Source organism: Botrytis cinerea, chromosome 3 (genome assembly GCF_000143535.2).
Source record: "Botrytis cinerea B05.10 chromosome 3, complete sequence".
In the NCBI taxonomy this organism is placed as follows: domain Eukaryota; kingdom Fungi; phylum Ascomycota; class Leotiomycetes; order Helotiales; family Sclerotiniaceae; genus Botrytis; species Botrytis cinerea.
In genome coordinates, this window is record NC_037312.1 from 1,221,706 (window position 1) to 1,249,594 (window position 27,889).

A 27,889-nucleotide genomic window follows, 5' to 3' on the forward strand; every position below is an offset into this window, starting at 1 on the left:
TTTCCAATTGATCGAGAGAAGATGCGAAGAGATGGATAAATATAAGAGAGGAGGAAAAGCAAAGGAGTAGAAAAAGAAAAAGGCAAGTTCTGGAACAAGGTATGTCATGAATGCGTGCTGGAACATTTAAAGAGAACAAAACTACCCACCTGCTTGCTATTCTATAGATGTTCATTGCTCCAAAGAGATATCGAGAGCCGTGTCGTAGTGCTCAAGATCTTATCAACTCATGAGTTCGAAACTTCATATTGCAACCAAACCCCGGAAATGGTCCAAACATTTTCCAAAATCAATTGCAGAGCAATGCTATGTTTCTTAACCCAACTGTTGAATATCCCAAATGAATTATTAAATATTCCAAGGCGGTAGCATATCCTTATTACCTTCATCGATTCCGGTCAATTCACTAGTGCTTTAATATTCTATCAGTCTATTGTCCCAGATCGTCCTAAGTTTCGACCTGTAAATTATTCGAATGTTTAAGATGATTTTGATTTTGGACAATGTCATGGTTATGGATTTTCTCTCCATTAAAAAGTCGCATCGAGATTAAGCATACAGACTACGGGATATGGGCTGGGAAGCACAGAGCATACAACAGGATGAAGTGTTGATGTTACATGAGACTACTCGATGTCAACTGCGGAAAATTGCTTTCATCCAGTCAATGACTGATGAATTTACAAAACTTTGTAAAAATTTTCAATGTCAATAAGAACAATTGAGCAAAAGTTTGGGAAATTCACAGACTCATAGCTTTGATTAAGATGCTTCAAAATGATACTTCTTTCACGTCCACGTTAACCGTAATAACAAATGGGGTATAATGAAAAGCAAAGTGCTTTAGGACGAGCTTTTATTCATATGATACACCATATAGCCCAAACCCCGTAAAGATTTCCCATTCCCAGACCATGATGTAAATAATTTACTCGTCATCTTCTTCCTCATCGGCCTCAACGGTGGTTTGTGCGATACGGTCCAAATCACGTTGTCCGGATTGAGTGATACGACGACCTCCCTTCTCCTCATCTTGCTCCAAAACACCGATCTTCTCGAGGGATTGCAAGACGTGACGGTCAACAGATCCAGAGGCGTTGACGTGGTGGGATGGTTTGGAACCACGGTTCTTGGTTGAACCGTGGACCTTGGTGAGACGGCCAACACCAACGGTTTTGCGGAGGTAGATGTGACGGGCGTTGGCAGCAGCACGAACGTAGTACCAGTCGATAGATTGAGGTGGGAGCTCGTTGGATGCGCTGGTCTTGACGGTGTCAACCCAACCTGCAGTAGAAAATTTCTTCGTTAGCAATTTGTAATTGTTGAGCGCATGTCAGCGCGATTGTGAAGATTAATGATGAAGATGCATAAATTAGTACGTACCTGGAATTGGGAGCTTTCCTTGTCTCTTCAAGAAAGCAGCATATGCATCAATGAACTTTTGTGCCTGAATTAACCCGTCGAATCAGCATAATTCCGTCAGCGGAGATCTTTCGACCCCCTCACACCTGCTCATTTATCGACAAGAGAAGGTAGTTTGCGAAATTCAAGATTGATCAAGTGGGTTGGTGTAAATGATAGAAATTCCAATTCGCTGTCGCAAATCAAGCTCTCGAGTTCATTTCTTCCCCATTTCATAGCTGGTAGAATTGTATATACTTACGTCAACATCGCGAACAGTGACACCACCCATTTTTGCGGTATTTGGTAATATGTTCGAAGGGTTTGTCGATGAAGTTCTTTGGGCGGAATGGAGATTGTCGTTGTTCGAAGTTTCGAAAAGAGATGTTGAAAATGAAAATTATCCAAAGTGCGGGCGACAAATTTACGCGAGGGGAAGCTTTACCAAACATAGATTAGTGTCACCACATCGGACTTTTCGTTCTCGTCGTACCGATCCCATCTATCGTCCTTTGCAATGTTCACCCGAATCACCCGAGCCGGAAACAATAGTTCGATGAAGAAAATAGATAAAGCTTAATTTATTAAATAATGATAAGAAAACCTCGATGGCATTAACCTTAATCTTGATATGGGAACTAAGAGTTAATTCGACAGATCAGACTAATTCCTGTCGGTGTGACAATCTCGTGCCATCTAGAATCTGGAATGGGTCTATGTTGTCAATATCATTCTTTTGATATCTTGGTTGGCATGGAAGCTTCGAAGTGCATTTATTGTACAAGCTGTATAGCGCCCTAGATATCTACGCAATTGTTGCTTCAGGTGTCACTGCCGAAAGCCAAATCCGACTACTTGAACTCAAGTAATGCTTTCTAATCTATTGTCTAACCTAAACTACGGGGTTGAAATCTGGCCAACGTTCAAATCCAACTTCAATGTTCAAAAGTACATGCTTCAAAGATTCCATGTTATTATACTGTTCCTCACAAATTCACCACCTCATAGACCGACTGTGAGCGACATATCTTATCATTATTTTTGTTCTATTGCCTTGTTGAGCATTTTAGAAAGTTTCAATTGTTGGAACGTGAAAGAAAAAAACTTCAAGTTATGCTATAATGAACCCAGTGCATAACATCTTTTTACTTGTACAGGGTTCATAAGTTTTGAAAATGTTCGTTGTAGGAGAAAATATGTACAAAGTTCCTTCGCATCCATTCAGATGCAATTCCTTCAAAGACAATATCACTCTTTAGATAGATTCGCATCTTTTAAATCCTTATTCAAGGATTTAATTGAGCGAGACGGAGTAGGCAGTCGTCTTGAAGACGGCATTGGATCCTAGTCTACATGAGTTTCTCGCCGCTTCAGATGAATTAGAGGATGAACTTACCAGTGAATGGCTCGGTACCAGCTTGAATCGACAGTAGATATTGGCTGGATGGGTATTTCTGGTTGGCAGTCAAGTATGTAAGGAATGTCTTCAAGTCACCAGAGAAGCTATTGACTGTGCTGGAAGCGACGAAGGAATAGACTCTGGTGGCTCCGTTGAGTCCAGAGAAGAGTTTCCATGACACTCCAGCGATTGTTGGGGTTGCAATGGGTGTTGATCCAGTTTCTGAAATTGGTCCTGCACCACCCTGAGAATAGTCAGTTTCCGCAACTTAATAAATTAAGGGCAGTGGTAATGGCAATGGCAATGGAAAACTCACAATGGCACTAAGCCAGATCATGATCTCATAGTTCGCACTGCCAGTCGCAGTAGATGAGGAGAACAAATCGTAGGAAACGTCAGCAACGACGTTGGAGCCAGTATAGCTAGAAGGGTTCGTGATCAGTTAAGTCCATTGAACAGATATGAAGTAACCAACCTCCATTTCCAAGTAGATGGGATGGTCGAGATAGCAGAAACCTGCTTAGCTGCCATGTTGAGCCCTGCATTGGCGTAAGACTTGACTTGGGAAGATCCTCCTGCCCATGACCAACTGGTAGACCAGACAAGAGAATTGCTTGTGTCTGAAGTAACAGTTGTGCATTGAGAACCGGTAAAGCCGGTTATATTCCAAAGATTTTGGAAGACAGTATAAGATCCAGTTGCGACAGTATCCCATTGGCCACATTTTGTTACAGCAGCCCGCTCCTCAAGAGTAGGAGTAGGGTTGGCAACAGCAACTGTTGCCAAGACTAAGGAAACCAAGGACTGGGTGAACTTCATGATGATAGAAGTGAAGATTAAGGAACTGAGATGTGCGTGGAATGTTTGAATGAAGGAAAAGAAGAGCGATCAAGGCTTGTATTTATATAGAATCCATTACGGATATCATGTTACGAGCGCTCACTCGTGGAAACATTGATCGAAATGGAAGGGGATGTTGCCCAGGTAGACCCTGCGCCAAGTAGATTGACCAAACCTAGGAAAATCGCCATATACAGTTATCTGTACGAGGACAAAGCTTCTAATGTGGTATAGCTTTGGTATCTGGGGTCCTTCAACGAACTCCCTAATCTATATCTAGGGTGGTTTGTGGCTGCTTGACGGCCAAGATGCTCTGGCCACTTTTTCGCCAATAAACATTCGAGATTAGGGCCCGGCGATTTCTAATTATGCAAAGTATGATAATGATGGCGAAATTATAATATATGACAAAAATCAAACTGATTATAGTTCTTGGGTTAATATAGAGTGGGATCTCTTGAACGTGATACAAACGTGGTTGGGGGAGGGGGGCTGAGGAGATCTGCTCTAAATTTGGACAAAACACAGCACTAAATAGCACTAAAATTGAAAATAGAACCTCCAAATAATACTTTAGAGACTAACCCGCGTTCATCCATTCCATTCATTTAAATGGTCGAAAAACACGCGATGTAATCTTGATAGCATAATTTATAATGACCAAAAAGCATTATTATACAATTAGCATCATGCTCCTAATCACATAATTCGCTCAACTCAATTTGAGTTGCGGATTAAACTATCAATACGAAGAAAACTTCTTCGAATGAGGACAAAAGTAGAAGAGTCAAAAGGTTATTTTGTCCACTAACCATTTGGCATCTGTTAAAATGGGTCTTGTTCGGCATCTAGAAGTTTGAAGCTGTACTTTGGCAATTCTGGCTAATGTCACTGGAAACATGGATAAAGTCGTACAACCTTGACAGTAACTAGGGGATAGATCTCATGACTTACCCCGGATTCTTCAAGAGAGGCGAGTGGTGAAGATTGTGCCTAAATTGAACCGACGTTTATGATGGTGAATGATTCCCTTCGTGGTAAAATTTCTCCATGTCTGAGAACTGCAGTAGTGCAAGGATACGAGATGATCCATTCTCGAATCCTTACTTGAGAGACCTTGATTTGGCACCAGAACACATCTCCACGATCACGTATTTTGGCAAACTGTACCACTAAAGATTCTCAACGAAACCTAATCCCATCCTGCGTGTCGACCGATACCCGCAGAATAGGAACTTGGCGCGAAAGCAATCCGAAATATATCCTCCAATTACAATTTTCAAAAGAAGCTATGCGCTCGGTGCAATGCTTAGATAGTGTCCATTAATCTCTTCTGTGCTGTAGATTCAGTTGTATGGTAGACAATGTGTCCAACCCATACGGTATTGTACTCGGAATTGGAGTGTGCTGCTTTCAGGCGTTCAGTCAAAACCAGATTCTAGACCGTGAGGTTTTGCTGAATTGCAAAAGATCATAACTCGGCTTGCACCGTATGCGAAGCACCAGACAGATGGTGGAAAGGTAGAAGAATGCTTTTCAGATCAGAGAAGCATCGATTTAATCTTACCTTGCAGGAACCCACAAAGGGACACCTATGCCATTCAGGTATCTTTACTATGATAATATGCCGCCAATTGGCTGTTAACTTGCTGCGCTCGACACTTGGCGTAGGTTGATAAATGTTGATTTGGGTAAAACTGACGCTTTATGACATTGGAATTTGAACAGATATATTCTTGCTCTGTGAAGTTGTCATCGAACAAAGAACGTGAATGTGGCATAAAAAGGCGGTGGGAGTACTCCTAATCAGGTGACATGAACTTGTTAGCTTGGGACTCTGGCGGCTCTGGTCTCCACACCTCACCCCAACTTCCCCTCGAGCAAATCATCAGATTCGATATCGCATTGCATCATAGAAGGGCGATAACTTTCCTTATATATCTTCCTAACTGGAAGCAGTGAGGGAAGTCGCGTCTCGGAATAGATCAAACTACTTGACGGAATTAAACGACTATATTAGATGGAAAAGATCAACGAACCATCGATATCGCGCAGAGTACAGTGACCATTGCGACAAGTTGAATAATTTAGCAGAAGTACATCTTGCTGAGGTTTCAACATCAACAATGGCGCCTGCGGCATCGGTCGCTCAGGCGACTAACAAAGTCAAACGGCCTATGTCTATTCAAACAAATGGCATCAATTCATCGACTTCGTCTCCGTCCCCATCAATGTCTGCTGGAAGACTACCATCCGGCTCCAAAAATTTCCAAACCCCTACTACAGCGAATGGCGGTGGAAACTCTTCGGGGGGTCGATCTGCGAATCGAAATCGTTCGGGGCATACGCTTGGTCGAGGGATCAAGAATAATAGTGCGGGTATGAGATCTGGCAGTGTTGCAGAAGAATTCGTTATACAACAAGTTGCGCAATCACAACCATATGGTAAACCTCTTGTTATTCTCCGTGGCTCATACACATACTAAAATATTCTAGTCAAAACCGAGCACTATATTCTTCATAAATACCGCAAAAGCCCCCCCTCCCTAATTATACACCTCTACGCGACGCATTTTCGATTCGATCAACAACAAAACAGTTTCTCATATACTTCTCCAATGAGAGTACTCCTGGATCATCTCAGACAGAAAACCATACCTCATGAGTTGGTGGATTATTTCATACTCAATGAAGTAGCTTTCTACGAAGGTTGCATGATTGTTCAGATCCTCGATCACAAATCTGTTGCCCCCCAACAGCCCTCATCTCAACCGAAGGATGGAAGCAAGGAGGGCGTTTCGATTCATACACTCAGTAGTTACATTACACCTTCCCCATATGCGTCGTACCCTCGACCCGACCTAGATAAAAGTAGACACTCAAAAGAACAAACTGGCGATGGGCCCACGAAGTCGAGGACATCTGCACAGCAAGATAAGGAAAATATGCCTGCGCCGGGCACCTCAAACGATTCCCAGAAAACCAAATCAGTCCCTGCACCAGCAAAACTTAAAGTGACAACGTGCGTGCTATTTCCAACACCAATTAGTACCTATATCGAAATTGCTCGTAACTCTACTGCACCTCATACACCGGATGTGGACAAGCGCCAAGAACGCTCCGAAGGAAGCACATCAGCTACATTAGCGCAACCACCTACACCACTTGGAACTGTCCCACCAACTCCCGGCTTAAATGTACCACCAGCTGCGAAAAGACTGAAACTGGCCAAATCTGAGTTTAATTGCGGCAATATATACGCAGCCGAAGCTCAGATTATCCTAGCCACCACCGCCCCCTTGGCCCTTGAGCCTGCAAATAGTGCAACAGAATGTTCACGGCTACTAGAATCATTAGCCCACCCTATGCACTTAGAAAAGCCTCCTCAGCCCAAGTCCCGTAAGAGAACAGTCGCAGAAATGGCTGCTGATGAAGCACTTGCTGCAGATGAACAACGCTTTATGCTAATCTTGGATGAACAACGTTTTGCAACTGTTGCACGGGGCGCCGGAGGTATCAATGTTGCTGATGGTGCTGGCCAGGCTGGTGGTGGATTTGAAGCTCGATTTGAGAAATTCAATGCTCTTACAAATATCAGAAAAGATATCGAAGACAAGAAAGCCTTGAAGAAGGCAGCAGAAGCAGAGGCTCAGCGAAAGTCTAAGGCAGAGGAAGAGATTCAAAGGAAACAAGAGATAGCTGAGGCTCGACAAAAGGAAATAGAAAGACGTCAAAACATGGCAAGACAGCAGCAGCAGCAGCAACAAGAAGCTCAACGACGCGCCGTAGCTCAGCAGCAGCAGCAGCATTCGCAGGCTCTGCAGGGTATGCCTCCTCAAACGCAAGGTCCCCATGCACATCCATCTCAAGCCAATGGAATTGTCTCAAATGGTATGCAGGCGCAACGATTTCACCCTCATCAAGGTACCCAGGCCCAAATATCTTCACCAATCGTTCGAAATGGAACTCCGCACAGCCAGGCATCGCCGACAGTCAATAACGGTATTGGCAATAACCCAATGCAACACTCGACGTCGAGCATGGGTGGCAGTCCCCCTCGTCCAGGCTCTGTGGTTCACCAAAATCATCCTGCACCCATTGCGGCTCATGGCATGGTAGCTCAAAGAAGCCAGCAAAGTCATGCAGGGACACCTCGAATGCATAACGCGACTCCTAATATGCAATCTACTCCTTTGAACCGAGGACTCACACCAAGGATGAGCCAAGGGAGCCCGCTCCAAGGCGCTATGGCGCAAGCACCTGGAATGGGCCAGATTGGCATGAACTCGGCTCAAATGCATGTTCAAGGTATAAACAGCATGTCACCAGTCGAAACGCAACAGTATTTGATGGCATTACGAGCTCAGCAGCAGCAGCAAATGCAAGCTCAAAGTATGAGAGCAATGCCTAATGGACAGCAAATGACTCCTCAGCAAATAATGCAGCACCAACAAATGAGGCAAATGCAGATGCAAGCGAACGCTAACAACCCAACCCACCAATTAGCTCAAAATTATCAAAATCAATTAACGGCTATGCGGCAAGCTGGCATGCCTCAAAATATGAACATGAATCAACAATTCATGGGGAATAATATGAACATGCAAAACATGCAGGGCATGGCATTACAGCAGCAAATGCAACAGCAACAGCAACAACAACAGTTGCAAATGCAGCAGCAGCATCAACAACAACAACAACACCCCCAGCAGCAGCAACCAATGAACCCACAGACCGCTATGGTACAACAATACATGAACGCCCACCCAATGCAAACCCATCAACAGATGGCCGCTGTATATAAGCAACTCTACAATAGAGAGATGGCTTCGGGCGCACATCCTCAAGGCCTTTCGGAACCTTTGAAGAAGAAATTACAAATGCAAGCCCAGAGCATAGTACTCCAAAACCTCAAAACGAAGATGCAAGCAGGTGGGCAGCAAGGTTTCCCGCCAGGTATGCAGATGCAAAATGGTATGGGTATGGCAAGGCAACCAGGCATGTAGGAGGCGTATTGTATAGGTGTATTATTATGGGTATATTTGCATTTGACCTAATTAAGGAGTTTGAGTTGGTGCAGAATAGGCAATGCTTTGGTTTGAGCGAGGCGCATTTTAGGCATGATTATGACGGGGCTCACGATTGTACATATTACTCTGGTCCGAAGATTGGAAAGAATAAGGCGACACAGGAAGCTTGGCTCGGCTCGATAAAGGATTGGCGCAGCCGCATCCCAGGAATTTGAAGAAGAAATTTACATTTCTCGTTATATGGATAGTTATCTGGGTACTACAAGAACAATAAGATAGTTTATGACTCGCTATCATAAATATTCAACGCCTTCATGAAAACCAAAACCTCTCTTTTCCGAATAATCCCCTTCCTGTTATACATCAAGACATTTTGCATGCCTGCCCCAAATAATAACTACTTTTATGTTGAGCTCATTTCACAGATTGCTTTTTTGTGCCTCTCTGTGTTCTTTCTCCATCCTCCTCCACTCGTCGTCACTTCCTGTCCATTTGGGCTCTTCCACACAAAATGCCTCTTCCCATTCTAACCTCTGCTCTCTTCCCTTCCACACATCCTCACTGCTCTTCCCTAACTCCCTATTCTTATCACTCGGATCTCCATATTTTCTCTTCTCCTTCTCAACCCATCGTGCTTTGATCAGTTTGGCCTTCTCATTGTCGGCATACGTTCTCGTTTTCATACAAAACCAAAAGTCAGACCATGACTCGCTACAATCTCGTGCAGACCCATATCGATACAAATTATTGAATTGGCCGCCAAAGGACTGGCAATAGAATGCCGCATCGAAGGCTGTACGGCAGGACATGGTTGTGGGAAGGAGTTGGATGGAGAGTGGTTCCGAGGAATCAGTTTGGGAAGGAGCTCGAGTAGAGGGTTCAGAATGGGAAGGCTCTGGTGGAGGAATCCGGGGTACACGATTAAATTTTGTACTAGAAGGATGGGTGTCGGCCTCCAGTTCCCGGAGAAAGGAATTCAGTTCTTGTTCTGCGATTTCATCGCGAGAAAGGGTTTTCGTTTGAGGTTTGGATGTGGAAGATGGAGGAGATGAGACTGAATCTTCTGAATTTGAGGAAGCCGGTTTCTCCGCAGAGGGAGCAGATGATGAAAACCACCCCATTGTATAGATTGTTGGTAGAAATTGGACTCTTGAGGACTACGAGGCTGAAGCTTGTGTGTGGATCTCGAGAACAAAATTCAACACGCGGGGAAGTTTCTGCCGATTCGCACGTGACAAGGCTGTCGGTTCCTTTCGAGGTATGACGACACTGCTTCCCGCCTTTTGTTTTGGCTTGGTTTGAGCCGTCTTTCAACCAACGCCCGAGGGAACTTTATTTCTACCTTTTGGGTTTTGTCTCTGGATAAATGGTACGACAAATCATGAAGATATACTTTCAGAGGTAGGCGCAAATATGAACAGGCGCATCTTGTTCAATCCTACGAGCGTGCCGGCGTTACGTACCCCGCGCCCTCCAAGGCTTCAAACGCGTGCTTTTGGCAATGTCGGGAATTTTGCTAGAGTTGGTCTGAAAGGACTGAAGTATGATAGATCGAAGGGGATGAAGGGTGTGAGGAGAGAGAGTACGCAAATTGGGGAGAATGAAAGTGGGCATATCACTGCTGGAACTAATGAGGGAATCCTGTTCTTGGATAGTGAGTTCTCATACTTCTTGGTGGAGCCATAAGTTCAAAACAGCTTGCTGATGTATTTTTTCAAAGACATTTTTCCAATAAAGCTCGGGTGGCTTCTTCGAATACCTTGGTATGGAAGAATGGATTCAGGCCTACCAGATATTCTTTATCGGTTCAATAACAAAGTGTTTTCCAAATACGATCCTTTGAGTTTAGTGGAGCGTGCGATACCCCCCAGCGTCCCCTTAAAGGTAACTGAGATATTGCCTCGACTTAAAGAGGGGGGCGCGTTCATCAAATTCTCACACGATCGTAGCATAACGACTCAGGAGATAGAAAGGCTCATTTCAGAATATTTGAAGGAGAAGCCGATCAAGCCTTGGTTCAATCCTTTTCGACAAATGCGAGCAAAACTTGTACGTGGAAAACCCTGGCTCGAGGATTTGTACAGATTCCCAAGCACTCGAATCCGTGTTGAATTTGTACCTTCTACCCCTGGCGGCGAAGTAGCCGAACTTTCACAAGAGGTTATTTACAGCTTGTTCCGGAAATATGGAAAGATTGCAGAGATCTCTTCGCAGCCTTCGGATTCTAAAGTTTTACCAAAGTTTGCTATGCTTGATTTTGCTAATATTAGACACTCAATCATGGCTAGGAATTGCTTACACGGCTTAAAAGTTACTGAGGAACTGGGTGGTGGAAAGTCTGGCACCATACTTCGACTGTCATTTGAGGCTAAGATGCAAGCCCATCATATTAGAGAATGGCTTACCAGTCATCCACGTGTTGTTATTCCAGCAGTAGCCGCAATTCTTGCCACTGTAACCGTCGCAGTTTTTGACCCAATTCGAACCTTTTTCATCAAGGCACATATCGATCATGCTTTCAGTCTCAAGGACAACAAGATCTATGCATGGTTCGCAAGTCAAGCAAAGGACGTTTTCTCTTTCCATGTGCACAAAGCAGAAGAAGCAAGCCTAAGTGCCATTTGGGATGATAGAAAGCAAGCCATTGAAGATTTACAAACTTGGCTTATGGAGACTGCCGATACCTTTATTGTTGTACAAGGACCACGAGGATCAGGAAAGAAAGAGCTCATCATTGATCAAGCTCTTAAAGGGCGGCCAAATACCTTACTTATAGACTGCAAACCTATTCAAGAAGCAAGAGGCGACTCGGCCACCATTGCGGCAGCTGCTGCCACTGTTGGATATCGACCAGTTTTCTCCTGGATGAACAGTTTCAGCAGTTTGATTGATCTAGCTGCACAGGGTACAATTGGCGTTAAATCTGGATTTTCCGAAACCTTGGACTCACAGCTTGCAAAAATTTGGCAAAACACTGCAACTGCTCTAAAACAGGTGGCTTTACAAAATCGAAAGAAAGGCGACAAGGACGATAATTTGGCTGACGATGATTGGCTTGAAGCGCATCCAGAGCAGAGACCTGTTGTTGTCATTGACAATTTTCTACACAAGAATGAGGACAGTAGCATCGTTTACGACAAGATTTCAGAATGGGCAGCTGGCCTCACTACTTCCAACATTGCTCATGTCATATTCCTCACCAATGATATTTCTTACTCTAAATCCTTGAGTAAAGCGCTCCCAGATCGAGTTTTCAGACAAATAGCGCTTGGTGATATCACACCTCAAGTAGCCAAGAAATTTGTCATAAGTCATCTAGAAAACGATCCAGAAAATCCTAAAGACAAGACAGAGAAACTTTCCGAATCTCAACGTAGAGAAGATCTTTCGGAATTGGATGAGTGCATCGAAGTCCTAGGAGGCCGGTTGACTGATCTAGAATTCTTGGCACGTCGACTGAAGACTGGACAAACTCCGAAACGCGCTGTAGCTGAGATTGTTGAGCAAAGCGCTTCAGAGATCATGAAAATGTATCTATTATCTGCTGAAAAGGGGGACCGTAAATGGTCAGTCGAACAAGCATGGTACTTGGTCAACTCTCTTGCTGAGAACGATACTTTACGATATAATCAGGTCTTGCTCTCTGATACGTTCAAATCATCCCTTACATCATCGGCATCGAACGGAGAAAATGTTCTCGAAGCACTCTCCGCAGCGGAATTGATCACGATCAAGACCTTCAAAGGTCGTCCACAAAGCATCAAAGCTGGAAAACCAGTATATCAAGCTGCCTTCAAGATGTTAAGCGAAGATCGTGTATTACGAAGCAGACTTGACTTGGCAGTCCTTACTGAGCTAACTAAGATTGAGACGAAGAGCATTGATAAGTATGAAAATGAATTAGTCATGCTCGGTACTTTACCTAAGCAGCCTTATGAAGTTGGTCCTCGTATCAAATATCTATTAGACAAATTAGCGGCGAGTCAAAGAAAGGTTGAGGCTTGGGAAAAGGAAATGGGATTTCTGAAAAAGGTTTTGATGGTTGAATATTGAGATAAAAGAGCATCATATTTTAGAATATACCCATCTCAATTAATGTATAAGTATGTCAATTGTAATATGAACTGTGGTCTACCATCCTGGTAATAAGTGAGACTATGGAACATTCTAGTATTTGAACCAGTGATCTATAAATTGCTCATTTTGATGACTATCCGCAATATTGCAGATATTTTTAACAGTGTTCTAAATATTTAACCCAACTTATCCCTAGAAAAATTCTCAAGGCTTTGATAATGCTATTTCTAGCTTGATGGTTTAATGGTAGCCTACGACAGGAGCCCACTAATTACTTGCTTGAGTCTTTGTATGATTGTTCTATTCCTTCAAATCACTGTGCTTGAATATGATTCACTGGTTTGAGATCACCTCAAGATTACAAGATTACAACATCAATCAAGGGCATTTGTCGAGGGTTCTTTGTCAGGTCTACCCCATTAGAGAATCAATTTCAATTATCGAATGTGCTTTGAACAAGAGTTACAAAAAACTTCATTGTAATGGTTGTAATCATACCATAATGTTATTTGGAGCCGAGCTTAAATTGGAAACTGTTAGACATTTATTAGGCGCAGATTATGGCTACTAATTATGATACTAAATTCACATAGAGCTTTGACTGGCTACCGCGTGTTATTCACCTGAACGAACATACCACTTATGAAACTTGCAATACATGCAACAAGCGAACACTACTAGCGGCCCTTGGCGAGGCAACTTTACACCTGTATTCTTTTCCTTTAAAGTCGCCCGTCTTTCCAATTTAGAATAATTTAAATCATCAACTCTTTACAATTTATAAGCATTTAGAGATTTCCAACAAACAATTCATTCTATCTTAACATAACAGCAATGGTTTCCCAAGTCAAATTCTTCGTCGCCTTGTGCTTCATTCTCATCAATGTTTTGGTTAATGTTCAAGGCTACGAATTTACTATTGGCCCTCATGCCGATGTTGATATTACAAAGGTAAGCTAAAGCCTAGTTCATTCATCATTTGAGCTAGCTAACAAGCACAGTTCGAGGCTACACTCACTGTCCCACCATTCTCTAAGGACGGCAGACATCAATTTGGAGCAGGTTGCACCAACCAAGCTCACGATTATGCTCACGAGAATCGTCTCAGCGATCATAACCCCGGTAAATGGGAAGTTGATATGATGCAGTAAGTATTTCTGACGTTGCACGTTGCATTAGGAAGCTAACGGGTAACCTCATAGTGGTAATGGTGGTATTGCCACGGACAACAACATTTTGCCAGGCGACAAGATTTACAGTACTTTTGAATATGATATTGCAACTCATATTACCATCAACAATGTCACAATCGTGCCTGGTTCCCAAAGTATCAACGTCGGTCAGAAGACAAGAACAAAGATTGATGTGGTAAATATTCGTAAGTAACCTTGCAAGTATGTTACGCTAGCAGTACTAACTTTGAAATAGCACAAGAGGTTCCCACTGCTGGAAAGTTGAACGTTGTAAGTTTGATTAGATCCTACTGTTCTCAAGATAGCCAGCTACTAATTTAATACTACAGGTCAGACTTTACTTCCGTCCAAGTGGTGGCGCTGTTTGGGATTTCGGACCAATTGTCTGGGAGAATGTTATCATCACTTCTCGAACAACTGATGCGTCCTGGTGCAGTCAAAGGTAAGCTCTTTTGTCTCTTTATTCGAGATTAATGGCTAACATATAGATAACCTAGTTGGAAAATCAGTGATGATCTTAGTGTCACTGGTGGTAACAAGTTTTGGGGAGAAGGTGACCAAACAATTTGCCAGACTGATCGTATGTCATGGGAGCCTGCTAAGAAAGGCAATTGATTCATGGTTAGGAGTACGGGACACGGTATGGAGAAGGTTATCTGGACTTATGGGACAGACAATATTCGTTTCGCGCGATGTTCTTATCAATAGCTCCTAAGTCGTGTATCAACGCATTTGATTGATATCTTGAGTATCTGAGTCTGATGAAGAGATAATAATGCCACACGCTTATTTAATATCTGATATCTTCATATCATCATAGAACTGGTGACTTGTAATAATTTGGGTTCCCAAACATTTGTTGACTATTCTTTCCATATCTTAGTTCTTTTCAGATGTTCTTCAGACCAATCAAATGGGAGGATACTCGTTCAAACTCTTGTAGTCTAATATTATTTTGACAGTTATTTTTTGCCATTCAATTTCTTCCAATTGAAATATCGTATGTTTGTAAGGAGCACGTGCAACACCACACTAACCAGCTTGCTAGCCTACACTCTATCCAATTCCTCCACCATGTTGCCATAGTTTTTCTTTTTACCTCATCAACAACATATATCTTCCACTTCTCACAATTCTGACTGTTTTTGATTTGTTTTCTTTTTCAATGCTAAACTGTGATGTGTTCATGACTTCTAAAGATTTTATTTTTGCTTGTCATGGTCAAAATGATTACATGCATCCATATTTGGTCTACTCAAGCCAGAATTCCTGCCCCTCGTTATCCCCAGCTTTATATGCTTCCAATATCTCACCCTCCATGATACCTTCAGCGTAACTGGCATGAAATGTTAGCTTGTTTCTTTTGAGTACAAAAAGATGATTTTACCAATCCCCGACGAGCTTGTAACTTTTTTCCGGTGGCCCAGGTTCAGCCTGTGCATAATCAACTTGGATTTCCCGAAGCAAAAATGGCACAATGCTACCAAATAACACGACCACTAAGTCACCCCTTCTAACACTCTGCGGGCCAAGACACTTGGTGTATCGTCGACAATTAAATTCTACAGTTTTTTCCCTCTGGCTTTTCCAACATATATTTTGAGAAGGCCGCAGTTCTCGGTCACAATCAATAACGGAGTCAATGACAACACCCCATACTTTCAAAGTCTTGAGGTCGCTAGAGAACTTAAATGGGTGATTGTGCAGGATATACTTGCCCCTAGCATTGTATGCTTGTGATACATCCTGTGGGTCTTGCAGTGTGCTTTGCTGTATGGCATCACTATAGACTTCGTCTGAATAAGGCATCCACGGAGTCCCAAGTCTCCCAGTAAGGAGTCAGGTTCCCATCGAGTGAGGTCTCCATGTTTAGAATGCTCATAGCTTTAGCTTTGCTAGTTACTGTCTCTGAGTTATCTCTCGACTCACTAAGCCACATTATAACTTCCTGGGCCTGGCTGTAGACTCTTGCCATTAGTGTTATCTGGAAGCTACGCTCTTCAAAGTTCAGCATATCAATACATATTGCATCTACCCAAAGCACGCGAGACTCAGTTTTGTCTCTTAAATGTACTAAAGCAGAGTGCAAATTTGGCCTCAGATGTTTAGAAAATCCGTTGCCGTACACCCTCCACACTTCCCCAGGGTTATCGTTACCCCATGCATATGATAAAGCAACATAATCTGGATTGTTGTCCAGCGAATCCGTACATATGCCACACCTGAGCGGGGAGTCAAGGTCGTTGGATGGATACAAAATCACAAGCCTAGTGGCATACGGATAGGGCCCTAGAATCGGTTTGTAAGGCGTTTGCTGGGAATTTATACTTCTCTCGGATACACCAGAGTCGTCGAACGGGAAATCTAAATCCTGAAGCGCAACTAGAAGTTCCGTGTACATGTTTGGAGTGAATTTATGAGCACAGCTTCTTAAGCGGGCAGCCTCCATAGATACAACCACTGGGCGTCGCCTGTAAAGAATGGGGTTCGCAATGCTATTGTGCAAACGCAAAGAATCCGGCGTAGTCCGCGCTTTTAAATTATAAGAATCCGTGGTCGCCATGATATGCATGGACCAAGAATACCAGCAATACTCTCGTAAATTAAAAGCAGCACTTCGCCCATCCTTATTTTTGAAGCAATGGAGGAGGTAGTAAAGGCAGGCTTGTGCTATTGTTTGGTGCTCCTTACGTATATCTGTAAATCGAAATAATCCAGGCGGACGACTGAAGTCGTGAATTGGACACAAATATTCTTGGACTGAGAAGTGAGCAATCTTAAGTATATGAACTCCTTGGGGCACCATTTCCACATCATCTACTAGTGGTGGTTCTAATTTTACCAGTCCAGGAAGGCTTTCCACAATATCGAGAGCATGACGACGACTTCCGATACAAAGTAGTTCATTTTTGAATAGTCGAATGGTGCAAACTTCCACGATCTCCTCCACAAATAATGGCCGAGCTGCAAAAATGAGCCATTTCAATACTGTCTCAAGTTCTGATACCAAGATCTTTGGTATACGACTTATGATCAAATCATAAAAGATATCTAGGTCTCTAGGTAATGAAATGAAGATATTTTCAAGGTCTGCCTTTTGAATCACTCTCAAGTTCCTAGTAAGATACTCAAGTTCCTTCATTTGAAGTGCCGCAAGTCGGAACCTGTGCCTATTAATACGTTTATAGGAAAGCAATGCCGACAAGCCAAAACTTACATTCCGTCGGAGCCTTGACTAAGTCTTCGAGAAATCAGAGTCTTGATCTTGGTAGATTGAGAGTTAAGCCTCCTATGATTGGAGATTCGTGCCTGAACAAATTGTTCAATGTCAAGGGTTATGTGTGCAGTATCTCGTATGAGCCATCTCCATCCGTAATCTTTAGGGAAGGACGATTTCAAATCACCCTCCTCGCGGCTCACGATGACGATTCTGAAGTTCGGATCTTGAATCGAGGACAACTTCTCAATCACCTGAAGATAACCATCTCGTGGCTTTCCAGGGGGTACCTCATTCAATCCATCAACAACCAAAGTAATACTCTGACAGGCTTCAGGTGTTTCTGAGTTAGTCAACATGGCGGGGAAAACTTCGAGTGAGCTAACAATTGACAAAAGTAATGTTGTTAGTTGGACTGTCAAAGGAGGATACGGCTTACAACTCTCATATAGCTCTTTCACTTCAGGCAGAAGGCCATGCTTTTCGTAAAGCTGTGCGATGATTGACCTTTGAAAATTGCCAACATCGAAGGTGGAATTGTCACTGAATGAGCAGTAGTAAAATGCGACCAAGTGAGTATTATTTGAAGTGGCTTTCGGAGAGATAATCCGCAAGATGTTTGGAATATTTTCAATGAGATGCGAGCTGTAGTCGTTAGTATTTTCTCTTTTTTTGAGACATCAAATGCAAGTATTCACCATATCATGGTTTTTCCGGATCCGACTATTTAATATCAGCACTTCATATCCCATTCGATGATTAAAACTGGATCGAATGGTTGCGCTGAACATTGAACTTGTTCACAACTATCTGGAACATCTCTTTCCAATTTTTAGTACTGAATTGGACAATGCAAAAGTCCATTCAATCCGAAAAATTGGGAATTACAAGGGCTGTTTTTAGGATGATGTTGATTTTTAAACGAAGTTAGGTGGACGCACCTTCTCCTCTCAACCATAGAAATTTCTTGTTCGAGGATGCCCATTCTTTGAAATCACCATTGAGAAAATCTTCCCCTGTGTCTTCTGCTCGTTCTTCACGATGAATAGTATGCTCTTTGTATTGGGAGATTCTTAAATCTTCTGGATCGAGCCAATTCAAGATCTCATCTCTTTTCGGCACTGGTAATCAAAAGTCAGCGATACTAGACATGTCAATATTTCAATTGGGGATAGTTACCTGCTGCTTCATATGTTATGTTCGTTCCGACGAAGAGTCGGGAGCCTGCTTCAGCCTTGATGTGACTTATATCCTGTATGATATTCTGGCGCTCGTGGGATCTGGTTTGACCATGATTTACGAGTCTATTTGTTAATGCCCCAGGAGAATTCATGGCGGCATTGACGTCTATTTGCGTGAATCTCTATCGAGTTTTATCAAATTTTTTTATTAGGATTAAATATAAGTTAGACTTTGTTCTATGGTGGATCGAGGCTCTGGGTTTCTAATTATAGTTCAGACAGCCATGCTATCCCCTGGATGCAGCTATCTCAGCCGCTATCTGAACATTACTTGTACATCATGTACATTCAGAATTTATTCCATCTACTTGATTTGCTTTGATAATTCTTCAAATCATCAAGTCCTAAAGGATGGCAGACGTTCTTGCTCTTGAAAGTGCAGTTGTTGGTATTATCGTTGCTGCTTTCCACAGTGCTAGTCTCCTGCACGATGATTTAAGCGAGGTAAAAATGCGGGTAGAGGCTATCAAACCTATCGTCGGTGATCTCGGCTCTGTCGTCGGTGTTCTTTCATCTCTGGATGCTACTGTGAAAAGAAGCAACCAGGCTCAAGGGGTAGCAAGCAAGATTGATAATGAAAATTTTAAGGCGGCGGCTGAAAATTGCAACAGGGTTTGCGCGAAATTTCGAGAAAAATTAGCCAAGTGGATAAGACACCCCTCGAACAATAAAATGGATTAGAGAGATAGGTTCAGGGTTGGATTTTGTCGGAACACGTGACCGATAAAACGTGATCATATCACGTTTTTCCCCACATACGCACGAAGTGCGTAAGTGGGATGGCAAACTTAGAATAGCAATCCCTCTTTATACAAAGAGGGCAGAAAGAATAACAAAATCTTTACCATATATGAATTTCGTGTATATATACCCTTAAGAAGTCCGCCCAACAGATCTTTGGCTGAGAAGGAACTTCTCGAGTTTAACAGACAGTTGGTGGCATGTAAAGGGACGTTCACGATCGCACTGCAAATGGCTACATTGTAAGCAAAGAATACTGATTTTTGTACTTTTTCTGTATCGACTGCAATCTAATTTCTTCAACTCTAGTTCGGTTACTTTGCGGCAAACTCATGAAACTGAATCGGTTATCGAAAGATTAGACGATACCAATAAAAGCATAAACCAAGCGGGTCTTCTTGTTAGAGATCGTCTCGACAACCTTGACTATCAATTGCAAAGGGTTACGACTGAAGAAGTGTCTATGTCAGACAGAGAAGCAAGCCAGGTCATGTCTGGATCGGCTGCCAACGAAACATCACAGTCTTTGCCGCAACCTTCTCCACAAGAAACGCAGGAGATCTTTGAAAAAACATGGAAGCAGGCACTAGCAGAAATCGCTTCCCACCGAATTAAAATTGGTAAAGTGACTCAAGCTTCCAACGCTAAAGCGGTCATAGGCGTTCACGGACTAGAAAATGCCAACGAAATGAATGTAGAGATAGACGATGTTTCCGTAGGACCGGGAAGTTGGTCGCTTGTGGGGGTTTCAAATGGTGTTGATTTGAATGCATTTTTCAAGTAAGCTAATCGTAGAGAAGGACGCTTGGATTTGTGACTTACTTAGGCCTAAATGTTGGAACAAGGGATGAGCGAGGGAGAAAGAGCTAGACAAATCAGTCCCTATGCTTGAAGTTCTAGGTTATCTTCGTGGATTTTTTTATTAGTGAACTTCACAGAAAGGAACAGATACAAAGAAGAATCAGGATTTATATTAATAAAGCTTCGGGTAATAGCTATCTCTCTGGTTGAAAAGCCAATTTGATATCCTCGTCATTAATTCAAATTCATCACATAAATAACTTCTCTCACATTCTCCATACTTCCACCCGGAGCATAGCTCTCTCGAACACCAAATAGAGTATTGGCTGATCATCTAATATCAAAAATTCCCGTCTGATTTGTTATTTTGCTACTACAGCATTTCCAAAATCAGAAGATCACAAAATAAAATCAAAAGATGAATTTGCTATAAAATCAAATAAAAAAAGTTTGTTCGTTCCCCAAACTCAAGTCTGAAAAATCCACCTAACATCATCATCATTTTTCAAAACCTCATCTCCGACCTCTCCACTATCTTCTCTCCTCTTTTTCTCTCGATTTTCATTTTCTAAACAAATCCATAACGTCCCCACGACCACCAAATTCGCTACCAAATATCCTAATGCAAACCCATGTCCTAAAAACCATCTAGGGCTCGTCGCCGGCCTATACAATTGCGTTCCCAAAACTGCTCCCAGATTTCCAATCGTAATCGTCATCGCGGTCGCCGTTGCCCGTTTAGTCTGTCCGCTTACATTTGCCGCAGGCCAGGAAAGCACAATAGCGGTACTGGGGTAGATTCCACCGGCTGCAAAAAAGGTTCCGAGGTAGGAGATGCCGGGTTTGCTATGGGGAGTCGCTAGGAGAATCGTGTAGCCGATTATTGCGAACGAGGAGGAGAAGAGAATGAAAGGAGCGCGTTTGTGAGTTTTTTCTGCCAGGATGGCGATGATTACGGTAAGAACTGTGGCGAATGCGTAAGGGGGGACGGTGAGAAGCTGTGCGGTAGCGGCTTTATAGCCGAGGGCTGAGATGATGGTAGGGAAGAAAAAAGAAAGGGTGTAGAGGGGTAGCGACATGGTGTGGAAACCGAGACTGTAAAGCCAGCATTTGTAATCTCCAAACGCGGCGCGGACGTTGACCCAAGTGAAGGGTTCAGTATTGGTTGCATCGGTGGATGATTTAAGACGCGCATGGACGAAAGAGCGTTCTGGTTCGGTGAGAAATGGCGCGGTTGAGGGGTAATTGTGGATGAAGAAGTAGGCGAAGAGAGAGACAACGACGGTCAGAAGTCCTTCCTGTTCGTTGGTTAGCACAATTTACATCAAAATTCAATCTGAGGAAACTTACAAGAATAAAAATCCATCTCCAACCTTTCAATCCTCCCACTCCATCCATGAATCCAATGCCATAAGCCAAGATCCCACCAAAAGCACCAGCCAACGAAGCTGCAGAGAAGAACAATGCAACTCGATAATGTGTTTCCGTCCTCTTATACCACATCGACAAATAGAATACCACACCAGGAAACAATCCACTTTCCGTAACACCCAAGAAGAATCTGGCAGCGAGAAACCGCGCATAGTTTGTACAAACTCCCATTAAGGTCGCAACGATCCCCCACAAAAGCATGAGTGTTGGAAGCCATATTTTGGGTGTTGTGCGTTTAAGTATGATGTTGCAAGGTACTTCGAAGAGAACGTATCCAATGAAATAAATAGTTAGTGTCAATAGATATTGGTTTCCAGTGATGTTTAAACTCGTCGTTAGTCCATCTAGTTTCGCATTTCCGACTGTGTGTTTGGATTTCAATCAGTATCATTCTTATTGTCAATTCGCAACTTCTAATTGAACCCCCTTCCACCCCGATTTCGAAGAAAAGGTGCAATTGCAGCAAGAAAACGGAATAAAACATACTGTTACTCCTATCCAAGAAACTCAACAAATAAAGCAATGTAAGTGCAGGTAATAATTTCCAATCCAACTTCCTGACCAAGGCCTTTTCGTTTATCCCTGTTGGATTTGCAAATGATTCATCGGACACCTCGCTCTCATTTCCATTCGCTTTTTCATTTCTGTTAAGAATCCCATCATTGCCTTCCGTTTCCACTGCGATTTTCTCATTATCCAGCCCCTGTTGCGGCGCCGTGTGCGGCATTACGGAAATTGCAATGGACCAATTGTATCTCCAGCGTGCACGAAAAAAGGCTTCGACGTCGAGGAACGAAAAAGGGACAGAAAGCTTTCGAAAGCGATAAAGAACGAGGGTATGTCAATATACTTATAATGTCATCCTCGTTAAAATTGCATGAAAATGGATCAAATCACATCACATCACAATCACTAGGATAACTTCCATCTTTTCCAAGTCATCAAAACAATAAACCGAGGCCCACGGCCGTTCAAGTTGCAAGGGAATCGCTACGTATAATGCCAAATGATGTAGCACGCAATCACTCAACTTCGAGCCACTACGAGATACTCATACTCATAGATTCATGTTACATCATGATCTTCAATCCCCTGTTCACTTACAAACTCTTCAACCTTATCGTTTTTTCGTTTCAAAAGCCCGTGGAGATAAAAGCTGTGGCCCATTGGTAAAGCAGTTATTCATATCGGGAAGCTGATTCCCACAGACTGGCTTGCTATCTTAGTTGTATGGTAGAAGGATTGGTGCTCACTGGCACTTAGCGTGATGATGAAGTTCTGGCTTAGATGTCGTGATTATTTAGCATCGGGATTACCGCTTTCAGTAATTGAGTGCGATGATCGTTATGGTGGGTGGGGTTCTTCAAATTTCTGGGGTATTGTATTTGATCTCTTTCGCGTGGTCATGTGTTTTGACGAAACTCAATTGAAGAAGACATCCCACCCCGTCCAGATCAATTAATTAGACTGAGCAAGCAACTTCACAGATGCTATGGAACGCCGAAGTCAACAACAAAACGGAATCAGATTGATCGAAAAAGTAGTAATACATTAGTCAATTATTATGCTATGAATAACTAGCTAATTCGCAGGATAAACTTCGCAGATTTTTATCATTCAGTATTAAAAGGAATTCTATTCCAGAATACGCACTGGCTGCACCCACTGGATGCACCTCCCCAAGTCTCCTGTTTTCATCGGACGGGGTATCGTAGACATGCCACAAAAACACCAGCTTTTCCATGCAACTCCATCCATGCAAGGTCGTTGTCCATTGATATTTCAAGTCTGAAGAAAAGAAGATTTTGAAAATAAATGGTCCAACAAAGTGAGGTTGGGCCATCTTCGGCCTTCACACCAAAAAGGAAAGATTATTTAGTATCGATACCAAGCCTGATCAGGTCTCTGGCAACAGTATGTGATGGGAGAATGGGCTGAGAGAATTACAAGTTCAGGGACCAGGCCGCTGTAGGTAAGTCGTTTATAGTGTCGTGCCTTCGAGGCTGAGTACCTTTGATGAATCGCCCAAAAATTTGGCACGATGTGCAACAATCTCCGAGGCAATGGCATCAAAGTCTTTAATTTTTCTTGCTCGCAGGCCTGAGAGTAATGATTTCAAACCTTCAATGAACCTATCTCGTTGTTCTCCTTTGAACTCGTCTGGGGATCCCAGTTTTGTAAGAACGGCATCATCTGACAAAACAAAAGTTAGCAAAGGGGACGAAAGGGATACTCAAGGGTGAGCTCAGAGCATGCTGGCTGGAACTACCGACGCACCAGGCAGTCCCATTTCTCTAAAATGCTGAAAATCGCAAGTATTGTCATTGCATATTCCTCCCATCAATTCGTATCGACACAGTTCTTTCTTCGCATCAATATTGTTAGTATAAGTGATAGACTTTAGCCCACCCGGAATTTGTTGCTTATATTCTGGGTGAAACCGAAATGCGTGAAACACTTTCAGAGGGCTTTCATATGGTTTAAAAAAGCTTGAGCTATGAGAGTCGCTAGAGGGGGGTTTCTGGGCTCAGGTCAGCCTGGGAATTGCCACCAAGAATGGAGAAGACTTTTACTTCTGTTAGCTGAGGGACACTACCATCTTCTACGGGCAGACTTTGTTCTACGCCATTAGAGATAACATCAAGATCAATTGAGTCACCGTTTGACAGCTCTGGCAATTCGCCATCTTCCGCTACATCAATAACTGAATCTGGTGGAGCGGGACTAAATGGAGAGGACGCCACCGACGAAGTCTCATCAGCAGCAGGGGTGGCCTCCGGGGGCTCATAGTTATCCGAATCTACATCAGCGATACCCGAGGCATCTACCACATCAGGTAGGTTAGGGATTGACGGAGTTGCAAGTGGCCGAGAACGCTCAAGGACTGGGGAATAATCAGAACTTGCTTTCTCTTCATCGGGTGTGGCAGTTGCGTTAATAACTTGCACAGGAGGCGCATTGCTGTCTTCCATTTCGACATCACTGGGACCAGCAGAGTCTGCGTCCGCGCGCACAGCTTCTTGAAGAGCAGCCTCAAGATCTTGGTTGGTTTCCGATGCTTCTTTGCCCACACACGAATGGTCTTCGGTTGTATCATGTGCCATGTCGCTGTCACTATTGAGTTGGGTCGGAGGTATAGCAATTGGGGAGGCAGCAGGGACATCAGTAGTATTGGATTGCTCAAGCTGTTGTTGTTGTTTTTGTTGTTGTTGTTTTTGTTGTTGCTCTTCTTGTTGTTCTTCTTGTTGTTCTTCTTGTTGTTCTTCTTGTTGTGGTTGTTGCAGTGCGTCGCGAGCATCATCGAGTTGGTCATCTAGTTCCATGGGAACTGATGCAGATTTTGGCTCGGACTCGGCGAGAATTTGTGGTTCTATTTCACAGTCTGGCTGAGCAGATGCTAGACGTGATTCAGCTAAGCTAATGTGAGCATCTAGTACTATGGACAATCTGATAATTGCACCTACCTGGATTGTCTTTTGTCTCTTCACGTGTGAGACTGTCCAATTTTTCTTTTTGCTCCTGCAATTGTTGATCGGTTTCTTGACTTAATCTTTCCATTTCCTCAACCAGCTTTTGTTTGTCCTGAAGGTTCTTTTGCACCACCGCTTCAATTCTGGCAGTTTCGGCACGAAGTTCCTCAAGTCTCGCTTGGTTTTGTAAAGCTTCAGCGTCAACACGGGGAATGGCGCTCGCGATTCTTTCACGTCGGAGTCGTTTGAGTTCGGCCTCTTCTTTTCGAATATCGGCGGCCTTTTGAAGCTCGGCAGCTTGAGCTGCATTAGACTGTGTCTTGTCCTTAGAAATATTGGTTGCCTTCTGTATTTCGATTGAAGAATTTGGTTTATTGGCTACAAGGGCAATGCTGCTCGTACTAGCTGCGACGTTGTTAATGGGAGTTTGTGCACCGCTGCTGGTTTTCTTGTTTGCCTTCCTCATTTCAGCTTCAGCGATTTTCCTCTTCAACTGCTCAATTTCGCTTTCCTTGCGACGAAGATCCTCAGGATGTGGCTTAATAGAACTTTGCGAATTCGGCGGGGTGCTCGTTGACGATGTAGGAGGTGGGGTAAATGGTTTCGGTGGAAGAAAAGAAGATGCTGTTGGCAACCCCTTTTGTTCAGATAGCTTGCGAGGAGGTTGAATAGGCGAATCTGCATCAGCCTGAGATTCCAATTCCATTTCGACATCTTCATCGGACTCGTCTTCATCTTCGCTGACACAAATGACAAACGGCTTTGGCTCTATACGGCTTTGACCAAATGGTCGCTTGAGCGGTATTGTAGATGTCGGAGGGCCATCAAAGTCAGCAGCTACTGGACGTTTGCGTTGCCCATTAAGAGCCGGGGTTGGCATGATAGTTTGTGGGACAGGTGATGGGGCGGGTGGGGCAGAAGCTAAGAACAAACCCGGAATCTTTTGAGAGACCTGTTGAATATTTGGAGGCGGTGCGTTTGATTGGGGAAATTGTGTTGTAACAGTCAAAGCTGGCGTTGGAGTTGAGCTACTTGGATCTGTAGGACAAACCTTGTTTTTTCCGTCGACCTTTTCCACAGATGAAATAGAATTTGACACCGGAGTAGGCAATTCAGGGATCATGGCTGGCTTAGCTTGAGCAATTGGACTTTGAAGACTAGTAGCAGTAGTTGTGACAGACTTTGCTGCATTCTTCTGGGCTCGCTCGGCTCTGGATTTCCTGAGAGCGTCCATCTTCGCCTGCATTGTTTTTTCTTTCTCAACAGCGGCTGCGCTCTTGGGTTGCACAGTTGCAGAAGAAGCAGTGCCTGCTCCATTAATTATAGCTTGTTTAGGTTTATCTGTAGAGTTTTGGGCTGAAACCTGACCATTTGGATGTCCATTAGTGACAGGGAGGCCGGCCGTAGGCGCAGAAGATACACTGGTGGGTGGGCTTTGGGCAGAAGCTGCACTGATGGTTTTGGTAGCAGTTTTCGACAATCTAAGCTCATCAAACAATTCTCCAACAAGCTTTTCATCAACTCCTTCTTCAAGATAAGCTGGAAAACGAACGTCATACGACCAGAGATTCAGGATGGCGTTTTCAGCTTTCTTACGAGCTTCGGCAACAGTTTTGAAAGTAACTGTATCGTTATATGCATCAGTTTGAAAAGGTTGAGAACTTCCAACGGTCTCTGACACCTGACCTTTTGTGAAAGAAGAAGTATTTTCCGGGCCAGATTTGGATGCAATTTTATCAGGCTCTCCTACCGGTGATTGAGGCTTCGATTTTTTCTGTGCACCGCCCTTCTTGGTATTCAATACGCCCTTACCTGCGCCTATATCCTTGGTCTGAGAATTCTTGACTTGGTCAAACACTGGCTCACTTTGGGCTACGAAAGGAGAGTACGAGGCCGAAGGTTGACGTTGATTATAGTAATCGGCTGCTTCAGGGGAGATGTTAATACACGAAATTATGAGAAGTTAGAATTGCTTACCATTGCGAAGAGTCGGTGGCGGCTGCTGAGGGACAGGGTCTTGACCAGTTGGGTAGACAGCGCGATGGGCAGTATCAAGATAGCTATTGCCATCATTCCCGCGATAGTGGCTCGAGCCTGGTGCGCCAATTGAAGCATTCGGGGCTGCTGCGTGCATGTGGGCAGAAGTATCATCGTACTCTCCTTCGCTCATTTCGCGATTTTCAATGTTACCATACGCGGGTGTTTGGGAATGATATGTTGGCTGCGGGGCAGCTACTGGGGCATAGTACTGCGAATTTTGAGCATAATTTTGATGATTGTACCCAGCATAAGAATGCATGCCCTGCGGCGCTGCATTGTATTGGGGCATGGATGAGTTTTCTTGGTTCCAGCCCTGGAAGACAGGGACTGGAGGTATATTATTCTGCATAGCGGGCGCGCTGTAGTTTGGAAGTTGTTGCTGATTATAGCCATATGCCATTGTATTATCATATCCTTGGGTCATCGTATGCTGGCCCGATCGGCCATCATCTTGCGGATAATATGCGGACTGGTTTGAATAGGTTGGGTAAGGTGGGTTGTTCGACTGGCCGCGATTGCCATAGGCCGCGCCATAGTATGGATAATCCGACATTGTCGGCAAGTACAAAGCAGTACCTAGCTTTACTGAATAAATTCAAAACTTTAACTGTGATTAGTTCTGGCTGATATTGCAAAGTTACCTCGAAGACGCGTTTAGCTTAACGGTCGAGTATCATTGACGCAGCGCAATCAAAGAAGAAAGTAATTACAGAAGCAGAATTCGCAGAGAAAGGGTGTCGCGATGAGCCAGAAGAAAGGATTGTCAAAATTTAACAATGAAAACTGCAAGTGAGACTATCACTTTCTTCCCTTATTTCGTTGACCCGATTTTGATGAGCCTGGTTATGGAAAAGACCTGGGGAGAATCTGTCTGAAGGCTTGGTGGAGGTGGAAGTGGAGGTGGTTATGGGAAAAAGAAACTTACTAGCACGATCGCACCAGAAGCAAACGCCAGGACGAGTGGAAGATTCAAAGTTGCTTAGCGCCGGCAACTTCCGCCTGCTGTAC

General features: G+C 43.5%; 11 protein-coding genes across 11 annotated transcripts; 5 read left to right on the forward strand and 6 right to left on the reverse strand.

Annotated features, from left to right (window-relative positions):
* Positions 1-734: 734 nt before the first annotated feature.
* On the reverse strand, positions 735-1,807 carry BCIN_03g03620 (hypothetical protein). The gene is made up of 3 exons (XM_001560515.2): positions 1,664-1,807; positions 1,384-1,447; positions 735-1,284 (listed from the first exon to the last, which is right to left on the reverse strand). Exons 1-3 carry the CDS (start codon positions 1,691-1,693, stop codon positions 929-931), a joined length of 450 nt encoding a protein of 149 aa, XP_001560565.1. The 5' UTR covers positions 1,694-1,807; the 3' UTR covers positions 735-928.
* Positions 1,808-2,257: 450 nt separating this feature from the next.
* Positions 2,258-3,875, reverse strand: BCIN_03g03630 (hypothetical protein). The gene is made up of 4 exons (XM_001560516.2): positions 3,276-3,875; positions 3,117-3,222; positions 2,798-3,044; positions 2,258-2,745 (listed from the first exon to the last, which is right to left on the reverse strand). The coding sequence occupies exons 1-4, from the start codon at positions 3,617-3,619 to the stop codon at positions 2,696-2,698; spliced, it is 747 nt and encodes a 248-aa protein (XP_001560566.1). The 5' UTR covers positions 3,620-3,875; the 3' UTR covers positions 2,258-2,695.
* A 1,492-nt stretch (positions 3,876-5,367) lies between these two features.
* Positions 5,368-8,830, forward strand: BCIN_03g03640 (hypothetical protein). The gene is made up of 2 exons (XM_001560517.2): positions 5,368-6,085; positions 6,137-8,830. Exons 1-2 carry the CDS (start codon positions 5,767-5,769, stop codon positions 8,644-8,646), a joined length of 2,829 nt encoding a protein of 942 aa, XP_001560567.1. The 5' UTR covers positions 5,368-5,766; the 3' UTR covers positions 8,647-8,830.
* Positions 8,831-8,882: 52 nt separating this feature from the next.
* Positions 8,883-9,836, reverse strand: BCIN_03g03650 (hypothetical protein). The gene has a single exon (XM_001560518.2). The coding sequence runs from the start codon at positions 9,789-9,791 to the stop codon at positions 9,090-9,092; it is 702 nt and encodes a 233-aa protein (XP_001560568.1). The 5' UTR covers positions 9,792-9,836; the 3' UTR covers positions 8,883-9,089.
* Positions 9,837-9,975: 139 nt separating this feature from the next.
* On the forward strand, positions 9,976-12,825 carry Bcyme2. The gene is made up of 2 exons (XM_024691911.1): positions 9,976-10,324; positions 10,391-12,825. Exons 1-2 carry the CDS (start codon positions 10,084-10,086, stop codon positions 12,721-12,723), a joined length of 2,574 nt encoding a protein of 857 aa, XP_024547684.1. The 5' UTR covers positions 9,976-10,083; the 3' UTR covers positions 12,724-12,825.
* A 706-nt stretch (positions 12,826-13,531) lies between these two features.
* BCIN_03g03670 (hypothetical protein) lies at positions 13,532-14,644 on the forward strand. Its single transcript, XM_024691912.1, has 6 exons — positions 13,532-13,698; positions 13,749-13,894; positions 13,950-14,125; positions 14,176-14,210; positions 14,270-14,382; positions 14,438-14,644. The coding sequence occupies exons 1-6, from the start codon at positions 13,582-13,584 to the stop codon at positions 14,553-14,555; spliced, it is 705 nt and encodes a 234-aa protein (XP_024547685.1). The 5' UTR covers positions 13,532-13,581; the 3' UTR covers positions 14,556-14,644.
* A 531-nt stretch (positions 14,645-15,175) lies between these two features.
* On the reverse strand, positions 15,176-18,525 carry BCIN_03g03680 (hypothetical protein). The gene is made up of 6 exons (XM_024691913.1): positions 18,337-18,525; positions 18,099-18,278; positions 17,856-17,880; positions 17,158-17,802; positions 15,328-17,104; positions 15,176-15,276 (listed from the first exon to the last, which is right to left on the reverse strand). The coding sequence occupies exons 1-5, from the start codon at positions 18,488-18,490 to the stop codon at positions 15,724-15,726; spliced, it is 2,385 nt and encodes a 794-aa protein (XP_024547686.1). The 5' UTR covers positions 18,491-18,525; the 3' UTR covers positions 15,176-15,276; positions 15,328-15,723.
* Positions 18,526-18,708: 183 nt separating this feature from the next.
* BCIN_03g03690 (hypothetical protein) lies at positions 18,709-19,086 on the forward strand. Its single transcript, XM_024691914.1, has 2 exons — positions 18,709-18,953; positions 19,010-19,086. The coding sequence occupies exons 1-2, from the start codon at positions 18,750-18,752 to the stop codon at positions 19,067-19,069; spliced, it is 264 nt and encodes an 87-aa protein (XP_024547687.1). The 5' UTR covers positions 18,709-18,749; the 3' UTR covers positions 19,070-19,086.
* A 130-nt stretch (positions 19,087-19,216) lies between these two features.
* On the forward strand, positions 19,217-20,211 carry BCIN_03g03700 (hypothetical protein). The gene is made up of 2 exons (XM_024691915.1): positions 19,217-19,381; positions 19,449-20,211. Exons 1-2 carry the CDS (start codon positions 19,371-19,373, stop codon positions 19,921-19,923), a joined length of 486 nt encoding a protein of 161 aa, XP_024547688.1. The 5' UTR covers positions 19,217-19,370; the 3' UTR covers positions 19,924-20,211.
* Positions 20,212-20,346: 135 nt separating this feature from the next.
* Positions 20,347-22,405, reverse strand: BCIN_03g03710 (hypothetical protein). Its single transcript, XM_001560523.2, has 3 exons — positions 21,858-22,405; positions 21,291-21,733; positions 20,347-21,238 (listed from the first exon to the last, which is right to left on the reverse strand). The coding sequence occupies exons 1-3, from the start codon at positions 22,096-22,098 to the stop codon at positions 20,408-20,410; spliced, it is 1,515 nt and encodes a 504-aa protein (XP_001560573.1). The 5' UTR covers positions 22,099-22,405; the 3' UTR covers positions 20,347-20,407.
* A 495-nt stretch (positions 22,406-22,900) lies between these two features.
* On the reverse strand, positions 22,901-27,812 carry BCIN_03g03720 (hypothetical protein). Its single transcript, XM_024691916.1, has 5 exons — positions 26,819-27,812; positions 24,836-26,767; positions 23,945-24,783; positions 23,649-23,892; positions 22,901-23,564 (listed from the first exon to the last, which is right to left on the reverse strand). Exons 1-5 carry the CDS (start codon positions 27,432-27,434, stop codon positions 23,353-23,355), a joined length of 3,843 nt encoding a protein of 1,280 aa, XP_024547689.1. The 5' UTR covers positions 27,435-27,812; the 3' UTR covers positions 22,901-23,352.
* Positions 27,813-27,889: the final 77 nt, after the last annotated feature.

Excerpts from the sequence above, each read along its gene's own strand:
- BCIN_03g03620 (XM_001560515.2), bottom strand. The coding sequence starts at position 1,693 with ATGGGTGGTGTCACTGTTCGCGATGTTGAC. Across the intron at positions 1,448-1,663 it reads TCACTGTTCGCGATGTTGAC|GCACAAAAGTTCATTGATGC; the intron begins GTAAGTATATAC and ends GGGTTAATTCAG. Across the intron at positions 1,285-1,383 it reads AGGAAAGCTCCCAATTCCAG|GTTGGGTTGACACCGTCAAG; the intron begins GTACGTACTAAT and ends TTTCTACTGCAG.
- BCIN_03g03710 (XM_001560523.2), bottom strand. The coding sequence starts at position 22,098 with ATGCCGCACACGGCGCCGCAACAGGGGCTGGATAATGAGAAAATCGCA. Across the intron at positions 21,734-21,857 it reads TTTCTTGGATAGGAGTAACA|TCGGAAATGCGAAACTAGAT; the intron begins GTATGTTTTATT and ends CCAAACACACAG. Across the intron at positions 21,239-21,290 it reads GGAGATGGATTTTTATTCTT|GAAGGACTTCTGACCGTCGT; the intron begins GTAAGTTTCCTC and ends ACCAACGAACAG.
- BCIN_03g03720 (XM_024691916.1), bottom strand. The coding sequence starts at position 27,434 with ATGTCGGATTATCCATACTATGGCGCGGCCTATGGCAATCGCGGCCAG. Across the intron at positions 26,768-26,818 it reads GCCACCGACTCTTCGCAATG|CAGCCGATTACTATAATCAA; the intron begins GTAAGCAATTCT and ends TCTCCCCTGAAG. Across the intron at positions 23,893-23,944 it reads GTGTCCCTCAGCTAACAGAA|AAACCCCCCTCTAGCGACTC; the intron begins GTAAAAGTCTTC and ends ACCTGAGCCCAG.
- Bcyme2 (XM_024691911.1), top strand. The coding sequence starts at position 10,084 with ATGAACAGGCGCATCTTGTTCAATCCTACGAGCGTGCCGGCGTTACGT. Across the intron at positions 10,325-10,390 it reads GGGAATCCTGTTCTTGGATA|ACATTTTTCCAATAAAGCTC; the intron begins GTGAGTTCTCAT and ends ATTTTTTCAAAG.
- BCIN_03g03630 (XM_001560516.2), bottom strand. The coding sequence starts at position 3,619 with ATGAAGTTCACCCAGTCCTTGGTTTCCTTAGTCTTGGCAACAGTTGCT. Across the intron at positions 3,045-3,116 it reads TGATCTGGCTTAGTGCCATT|GGTGGTGCAGGACCAATTTC; the intron begins GTGAGTTTTCCA and ends GACTATTCTCAG. Across the intron at positions 2,746-2,797 it reads TGGTACCGAGCCATTCACTG|GATCCAATGCCGTCTTCAAG; the intron begins GTAAGTTCATCC and ends CATGTAGACTAG.
- BCIN_03g03680 (XM_024691913.1), bottom strand. The coding sequence starts at position 18,490 with ATGAATTCTCCTGGGGCATTAACAAATAGACTCGTAAATCATGGTCAA. Across the intron at positions 17,881-18,098 it reads TCTATGGTTGAGAGGAGAAG|TCGGATCCGGAAAAACCATG; the intron begins GTGCGTCCACCT and ends GATATTAAATAG. Across the intron at positions 17,803-17,855 it reads TCCGGAAAAACCATGATATG|CTCGCATCTCATTGAAAATA; the intron begins GTGAATACTTGC and ends TAACGACTACAG.
- BCIN_03g03650 (XM_001560518.2), bottom strand. The coding sequence starts at position 9,791 with ATGGGGTGGTTTTCATCATCTGCTCCCTCTGCGGAGAAACCGGCTTCC.
- BCIN_03g03640 (XM_001560517.2), top strand. The coding sequence starts at position 5,767 with ATGGCGCCTGCGGCATCGGTCGCTCAGGCGACTAACAAAGTCAAACGG. Across the intron at positions 6,086-6,136 it reads TGCGCAATCACAACCATATG|TCAAAACCGAGCACTATATT; the intron begins GTAAACCTCTTG and ends AAAATATTCTAG.
- BCIN_03g03690 (XM_024691914.1), top strand. The coding sequence starts at position 18,750 with ATGGCAGACGTTCTTGCTCTTGAAAGTGCAGTTGTTGGTATTATCGTT. Across the intron at positions 18,954-19,009 it reads GAAGCAACCAGGCTCAAGGG|GGTTTGCGCGAAATTTCGAG; the intron begins GTAGCAAGCAAG and ends AAATTGCAACAG.
- BCIN_03g03670 (XM_024691912.1), top strand. The coding sequence starts at position 13,582 with ATGGTTTCCCAAGTCAAATTCTTCGTCGCCTTGTGCTTCATTCTCATC. Across the intron at positions 13,699-13,748 it reads CCGATGTTGATATTACAAAG|TTCGAGGCTACACTCACTGT; the intron begins GTAAGCTAAAGC and ends TAACAAGCACAG. Across the intron at positions 14,126-14,175 it reads GATTGATGTGGTAAATATTC|CACAAGAGGTTCCCACTGCT; the intron begins GTAAGTAACCTT and ends ACTTTGAAATAG.